The sequence below is a fragment of the Eimeria necatrix genome, genomic scaffold (genome assembly GCF_000499385.1).
Source record: "Eimeria necatrix Houghton genomic scaffold, Enh_scaff485, whole genome shotgun sequence".
Lineage (NCBI taxonomy): Eukaryota > Apicomplexa > Conoidasida > Eucoccidiorida > Eimeriidae > Eimeria > Eimeria necatrix.
Window position 1 is genome coordinate 1 of NW_013654366.1, and position 7500 is coordinate 7500.

A 7500-nucleotide genomic window follows, 5' to 3' on the forward strand; every position below is an offset into this window, starting at 1 on the left:
GACGTGCTGCTGCTGGGGGTGGGGGCTGCTGCTGCTGCTGTTGGTGGGGTGGTGGGTGGGGCTTTTGGGGGGTTTGTTCGCTGCTGCTGCCGATGCGGCTCGTTCTGCTGCGAGCTGCTGCTCTTGCTGCTGCTGCTGCTGCATGCTGCTGCTGCTGAGGATGCAACTCCTGCTGCTGCTGCTGCTGCATTTGCTGCAGACGATAGGGCCCCCTCTCGCCGCGGCTCTTTCTATGATTTGACTTTCACGGGCTCAACAGCAGCAACAGCAGCTGAAGAAGCAACTTCACATTGGGGGGCCCCCGGGGGCCCCTCTGCTGCTGCAGGGGGCCCCCCTGACAATGATTTCTTTGGGGTCTCCGGTGAAGCTAAGAAGCCTGGCGCAGCAGCAGCAGCAGCAGCAGCAGGAGCAGCTCCTCCCACTGCAGCAGCAGCTGCCGCCGCCGCAGCAGCAGCAGACGCAGCGCAAACGCCGTCCGCCCCGCTGCTCCCCAGCAGCAGCAGCAGCAGCAGCAACAGCAGCAGCAGCACAGAGGAAGCTCTGCAGCGAGACCCCGAATCCTTGTGGGCCAGCGGGGCCCCCCTGCTGTCTGTGGGGGGCCCCCCTGAGGGGTCCTCAAGAAGGGGCTCTGCTGCTGCTGCTGCTGCTGCTGCTGCAGGAGGGCAGTCTGCAGCAGCAGCAGCAGCAGCAACAGCAGCAAACTCTGCTGCTTGCCGACGAGCTGTTGGAACTCTTTGTTCTTTTGTCTCCGGAATTGTTGGGGGGGCCTCTTTGGGGCCCATGACTTTTGTGCTGCCTGAGGCCAAGGGGATCGCCTTTCTCCCCAGCTTCGGGATCGGTGTGCTGCTGCTGCTGCTGCTGCTGCTGCTGCTGCTGCTGCTGCTGCTGCTGCTGTGGGTGGTGGCAGTGCGGCTGCTGCTGGTAGTGCGGCGGCCGCTGGCAATGCTGCTGCTGCTGCTAGTGCGGCCGCTGCTGGTAATGCCGCTGCTGCTGGTAATGCTGCTGCTGCAGGGGCCTGTCACCTGCTGCTGCTGCTGCTGCTGCTGCTGCTGCTGCTGCTGCTGCTGCTGCTGGGGAGGGTGAAGTTTGTGTCTTTGCATGCGGGCGTGTGTTCAGGCGTGTGTGCAGCAACAATATTTTCTTTATTTTGTTTATTTTCATATTATTTAATTCTTAAAAAGCCTCTTCCTCCTTTTTATTTGAAACAAGCTTTGCTGCCAGCCTTCATCTCAGGGGCTTTGTACTTCTTGTCAGCAATTTGCGTCATTCTGGCCATACCCAGTGGGTTGCTGCTGCTGCTGTTGCTGCTGCTGCTGCTGCTGCTGCTGCTGCCGCGCGAGCTGCTGCTGCAGCGCCTCGTAGTTCGGCTGCTGCAGCAGATTCTGCTGCTGCTGCTGCAACTGCTCGTAGTTCGTCCGCTGCAGCAGATTCTGCTGCTGCTGCTGCTGCTGCTGCTGCTGCTACATGAATGCGGCGCCTTGTTGTGCTGCGTTGCGTTTCAGGGATTTCATTTTCGGCAAGTTCAGAGCTGCTGCTGCTGCTGCTGCTGCTGCTGCTGCTGCTGCTGCCAGCCGATCTCACAAACCAGTTTTTAGCATTTCTTTTATTTTGTGTCTTTTCCTCTTTCATTCCAATTTATTTCTGATATTCCTGGCTGCTTACGAATTATCATTTTATATTCATTTATTCCTACTTGTCCCTTGCTGCTGCCGCTGCTGCTGCTGCTGCTGCTGCTGCTGCTGCTGCTGCTGCTGCTGCTGCTGCTGCAGGTGGCGTACCCGACGAAGCAGAGCGCAGTGGTGTTTTCGGGGCTGTGGGGCATTTGCTGCTACAGAGAACTTCGAGGAGCAGCAATTTATGTTTTTATTTTTGGATCTGTTTGCATAATATCTGGTGCTGCGCTGCTGTCTTCTTACACTTACCCTGCGCGTCTGTTGATTCCCGAGCCCCACCACATGTCTCCCTAAACCCTAAATTAGGGTTTAGGGTTTCCTGTCCCCCTAAACCCTAAATTAGGGTTTAGGGTTTCCGCCGACTGCCTGCGCGCGAAACCCTAAACCCTAATTTAGGGTCTGCGGCTTGCAGCTCCCCGCGCACTGCCCAAAATCCCAGCTTCTGCCCTTCAGGGTCTAGCACGCGGGGTCAGGTCTAGGGTTTAGGGTTTAGGGTTTAGGGTTTGGAAGCGCAGGGAACTCAACATTCAGCAGCAGCAGCAGCAGCAGCAGCGGGAGCAACAGCAGCAGCAGCTACCATGGCGCTGCCTCCTCAGGTTGGCCTTTGCTGCTGTGCCTTTGTACGGAGCAGCAGCCCAAGCCGCAGCAGCAGCAGCAGCAGCAGCAGCAGCAGCAGCAGCAGCAGCTGCTGCTGCTGCTGCTGCCACTTATTGTGTTTTGCTTGCACTGTGAAGAATATTTTACATTTAGTTTGAAGACCCTTGCAGCAGCAGATGAACCCTGGGCTGCTGCAACAATGATTTTAACCCTAAACCCTAAACCCTCGAGGGTTTAGGGTTTGGGCTTCAGGGTCTGGGGTTTAGGGTTTAGGAAACTGTCAAATTTTTTAAAGCACATGTGGGCTCTTTTTTTCTCAACAGAGCAGCATGGTCAGCAGCAGCAGCAGCAGCAGCAGCAGCCGCAGCAGCAGCAGCAGCAATTTTAGTGCAGCAACAGCCAACCACAGCTAGCTACCGGCGCCCTTCTTCGAGAACTAAGGCTAGCTAGCTAGCTGGCTAGCTAGCTAAATAGCTGGCCAGCCAGCTAACTAGCTAGCTAGCTAGCTGGCCACCCATCTGGCTCTTTAACTCGCTTTTTATATATCTATTTAGCTAGCCAGCTAACTGGCTGGCTAGCTAGCTAGCTAGCCAGCCAGCTGAGTACTAGCTAGCTAGCTAGCTAGCTGAGTAGCTATCTTTCTAGCCATTTGGGTACATAGCTACCTTGCTATAAAGCTGTCGACATAGCTAGCTGCCCTGTTAACTAGCTAGCTAGCTAGCTAGCTAATTAGATAGCTAGCTATCTAAGCAGCTAGCTAATTACTTGGCTAGCTAGCTAGCTCGACCTGGCCGGATAGCTAGCTAGCTAGCTAGCTAGCTCAATCTGGCTAGCTAGCTAGCTAGCTCAATCTGGCTAGCTAGCCAGCTAGCTAGCTGCTGCAGATTTGCAGGCGAATTAGAGGGTTTGCTGCTGCGCCTGAAGAGGCAAAAGCTCTTAACTTGTTGAAGTTGAGGGTTTACAAAAAGCTGCTCATTTGGACAAAACTTTTGGCTTTTGAGGCAGCAAAATATCTTTCTTTGAAGCCCCTGTGCGAGCATATAGGGCGAGAGAAGGGTTTAGGGTTTAGGGTTTAGGGTTTAGGGTTTGGAGTCCGCGTCTGCGCGTTCGAGGAGTTCTGTTTTGAAGAAAGGGATAGGAGGCGTGATGGGTTTGAATTAAAGGCCAAATAAGTGAAATTAATTAATTTAATTAATTTAATTAATTAAATTAATTTAAAAAAATTCAAGAAGTGGTTTTTGTCTGCTTTTTGACCCCAGAACAACTCCGAGGTGTTGCAGCAGCAGCTCCTTCTGCGGCGCCGCTGCTCGAACTGAGTGTCTTCCGGGCGAATAAAAGTAATTATTTAATTGCTAACAATTAATAATTAAATTTATAATTAAATTTAAATGAATTAATTCCAGGAATTCTTCAACATTTCCATCTTTTTCAGCTCTTTTACCTCGAATGGTCTCACCTCCCCCCCCGCCCAGGACCACCGCCTGACCACTGGTCACCCCTGCTGCTGCTTTCCTTTTTCTCCAGCTTTCCCCCCGCCCCCCAAACTCTTCAATGGCCGTCCTTTGGTGCCCCCTGACTTCAGGGGGGCCCCCCTTTCGCCCCTCTGGGGGCCCCCAGCAGCTCCTCGGGGGCTTGCTGCTGAGGCTGGGGGGCCCCCTGCTGCGCCTAGGGGGCCCCCTCTTGCTCTCTTTTGCCCTCCCTATGTGCCCCTTTCCTGCTGCCTCCAGCCCTCTGCATGCAGAGGATGGGGCCCCCCAAGGGGCCCCCGAGGGGGCCCCCCAGGGGGCACCCCGGGAGCCTGTGGGGGGCCCCCAAGGGGCCCCCCAGGGGCCCCAGGGGGCCCCCGACGGAGCCCCCAAAACGGACCCTGGGGGGGGCCCCCACTTGCTGCGTGCAGGGGGGCCCCCTGTAGGGGGGCCCCTGTCTGCAATAGTAGCAGCAAGTGAAGAGTTTGAGGACCTTCAGAGCAGCACGGGGGGAGAGGGGCCCCACAACCCTTCTGGGGGCCCCCCAGGGGCCCCGGGGGGCCCCCTGGGGGCCCCCAGCAACTCGCCTTTGTACCTCTTAAAGGCCCTGGAGGAGGGGCCCCCCTTGGGGGCCCCCCAGCACCCCAAAGCGGAGTGGGGGCCCCTGTTTGTTGCGGGATGTGTAGTTGCTGCTGCTGCTGTTCTTGGCTTGTTTACGTTTTGCTGCTTCGCAGCAGCAAGACGCGTCCGGAGGAAACAAGCAGCAGCAGCAGCAGCAGCAGCAGCAGAAGCAGCAGCAGCAGCAGTTGTTGTGGAAACAGAAGAAGAATACCCCGACTCCAGCTCGTTTCTCGTGGGCCGCTGGGGGTGGACTACTGCTGCTGCTAGGCACTGCAGCAGCAGCAGCAGCAGCAGCAGCAGCAGCAGCAGCAGGCTGCGGCTGCCCTCCCCAGCAGACATATGCCCGCATGACGTGTCAACAACAGCAAGTGGGGCCCCGCCTTGCTCTTCTCCAGCAGCAGCAGCAGCAGCAGCAGCAGCAGCAGCAGCAGCAGCAGCAGCAGCAGCAGCACTTAAAACTCTGCCAAGCCCAAGGGGCCCCTCAAGTTCGGAAGACACCTTCGATATAAGCACACCGCCGTTCAGCGAGAAGTCGGACTAGTAAATATGCTGCTGCTGCTGCTGCTGCTGCTGCTGTTGCTGCTGCTGCTGCTGCTGCTGCTGCTTTTGCTGCTGGTGATGGTGGTGGTGGTGACGCTGCTGCTGCTGCTGCTGCTGATCGTGGTGCTAAAGCTGCTGCTGTTGGTGATGGCGGTGGTGATGCTGCTGCTGGTGATGGTTTGCTGCTGCTGCTGGTGATTGTGCTGCTGCTGCTGCTGCTGCTGCTGCCGATGCTGGTGATGCTGCTGCTGCAGCTGCTGCTTGTGCCCTTAACTGCTGCGGCTGCTGGTGTTGGCGGTGACTGGCGGTCTGCTGCTGTTGCTGTTGCTGGTGCCAAAAGCGCTACTGCTGCTGCTGCTGCTGCTGAAAGTGCTGCTGCTGCTGCTGCTGCTGCCAGCGCTGCTGCTGCTGCTGCTGCTACAAGTGCTGCCGCTGCTGCTACTGCTGCGGCTACAGGTGCTTTTGCTGCTGCTGCTGCTGCTGCTGCTGCTGCTGCTTTGTTCGCAGCGGGCGCCCCGGGAGTTACAGCTCGTTTTGCTGGCAGCCAGCGGATGTGCAGCAGCAGGTGTGTGGGGCCCCTGCTGGCAGCAGCAGCAGCAGCAGCAGCAGCAGCAGCCGCAGCCGCAACGCGGGGGGCCCCACAGAGGCCCCCACCCCCGCCAGTCTTTTGCGCAGGCCCTCTCACAGCTGCTGCAGCTACGCCTCTGCTGCTGCTGCTGCTGCTGCTGCTGCTGCATGCGACTTCCCAACTACCTACACCATAGCCACCCCAGGCAGCGGGGCCCTAGGCGAAATAGTGCACTGGGGGGCCCCCCCGGGGGGCCCCCCGGGGGGCCCCCCTGGGGGCCCCCCTGGGGGGCCCCCGGGGGCCCCCGAAGACACAGACCTTACTGTGTTTGCCTCGCTGCCTGTAGACATTCAAAACAGTCATTTCTATTGAAAGGGACTTTGGGGGCCCCCAGAGGGGCCCCAAAGGAAAAGAAATAAAACCAGAAAATAATAATAAGTTGGGGGCCCCACGGGCTTTCAAGCACAAGCAGCAGACCTGGGGGGCCCCTAGGGGGCCCCCCTAGTGGGGGCCCCCTAGGGGGGGCCCCCTAGAGGGGGCCCCCAAAGGAGGGGCCCCCCTAGAGGGGGCCCCCAAAGTGGGGGGCCCCCAAGAGACCCTTAGCCGGAGCCGCAGCAAACCCTCGGGGCCTCACAGGGGGCCCCCAGGGGCTCCGTAGGAAACCCCAAAAGAGGGCCCCCAAGAGGGGACCCTTTTTTGGGGGCCCCTTTTTTTGGGGGCCCCTTTTTTGGGGGCCCCTCAAGGACTCCAAAGGGGCCCCCAAAGAGCCCCCAAAGGACCCTCAAGGGGCCCCCAAAGGGGCCTCCAAAGGGCCCCTAAAGGCCCCCCAAAAGCCGTTGAAGGGCCCCAAAAGGCGCCTCCAAAGGGCCCCCAGAGGGCCCCAAAGGGGTATTTAGGGGGCCCCCAAGGGGCCCCCAGAAGGATTTGACGGGGCCCCTCAAGGGCCCCCTTTAAGTGCCTTTAAGAGACCCTCAAAAAGCCTTTCAAGGGCCTAAAAGGGCCCCCAAAAGAGCCTTAGGGGGGCCCCCAAAAGAGCCTTTAGGGGGCCCCCAAAGGAGTCTCTAGGGGGCCCCTCTAGTGCTCTCTAAAGCCTTTTCCATCTGTAAAAGTCCCTGTAAGGGGCCCCCCAGGAGGTTGCCTCATGGGGGCCCCTGTGGGGCCCCCTTTGGGGGCCCCACAGGGGCCCAAAGGGTCCCGAAGGGGGGCCCCCCCAGGGGGCCCCACAGGGTCCCAAAGGCTCCCGAAGGGGGGCCCCCCTAGGGGGCCCTTATGGGGCCCCTTTGGGGGCCCCCAAGGGCCCCCTGAGGGGAACAGAAGGCCCCATTCAAGGAAGTAGGGGGGCCCCCAATTGAGCTACAGTGATGCTGGGGGGCCCCCCGGGGCCCCCAAGGGGGCCCCTTTTTAGGGTTTTGTGTGTGGGGCCTCTTATGAAAACAACATTAAAAACCTTTAGTCAAATAAGCCAAAGTTGAAATAAATTGGGGGCCCCTTGGGGCCTCCCTTGGGGCCCCTGGGGGCCCCTGGGGGCCCCCCTGGGGGCCCCAAGTGGCTCTCTAGCAGGGGCCCTGCTGTGGCTGCTGCTGTTGCTGCTGCTGCTGATAGTTCTGCTACTGCTGCTGCTGCTGCTGCTGCTACTGCTGCCGCTGCTAGTGCTGCTGCGAGGGCTGCTGCTGCTAATGCTGCTGCTGCTGCTGCTGCTACTGCTGCCGCTGCTAGTGCTGCTGCGAGTGCTGCTGCTGCTAATGCTGCTGCTGCTAATGCTGCTGCTGCTGCTGCTACTATAGACGTAATTTCACTTGCGTCGAGTGACGCCTGAGCTCCTATGGGTTCGAGGGGTGCTACTGCTGCTGCTGCTGCTGCTGCTACTGCTGCTGCTGCTGCTGCTGCTGCTGGAGTCTTGACGTTCCTTATCTGGGGCTCCCAAAGAAAGTCTCTGCAGCACAATGAACGCAGCAGCAAATGCAGCAGCAACTGTAGTAGCAGCTGCAGCAGCAGCGAGAACCCTAACAGCAGCAGCAGCAAAAGATCGGTCAAC

At 58.8% G+C, this 7500-nt stretch overlaps 3 protein-coding genes across 3 annotated transcripts; 1 reads left to right on the top strand and 2 right to left on the bottom strand.

Annotated features, from left to right (window-relative positions):
* Positions 1-230: 230 nt before the first annotated feature.
* Positions 231-1100, bottom strand: ENH_00057510 (hypothetical protein; the record flags this gene model as incomplete). Its single annotated transcript, XM_013581760.1, has 1 exon — positions 231-1100. The coding sequence occupies one exon, from the start codon at positions 1098-1100 to the stop codon at positions 231-233; it is 870 nt and encodes a 289-aa protein (XP_013437214.1).
* A 150-nt stretch (positions 1101-1250) lies between these two features.
* ENH_00057520 (hypothetical protein) lies at positions 1251-1822 on the bottom strand (the record flags this gene model as incomplete). Its single annotated transcript, XM_013581761.1, has 2 exons — positions 1251-1457; positions 1694-1822. 2 exons carry the CDS (start codon positions 1820-1822, stop codon positions 1251-1253), a joined length of 336 nt encoding a protein of 111 aa, XP_013437215.1.
* Positions 1823-3821: 1999 nt separating this feature from the next.
* Positions 3822-4866, top strand: ENH_00057530 (hypothetical protein, conserved; the record flags this gene model as incomplete). Its single annotated transcript, XM_013581762.1, has 2 exons — positions 3822-4418; positions 4474-4866. 2 exons carry the CDS (start codon positions 3822-3824, stop codon positions 4864-4866), a joined length of 990 nt encoding a protein of 329 aa, XP_013437216.1.
* Positions 4867-7500: the final 2634 nt, after the last annotated feature.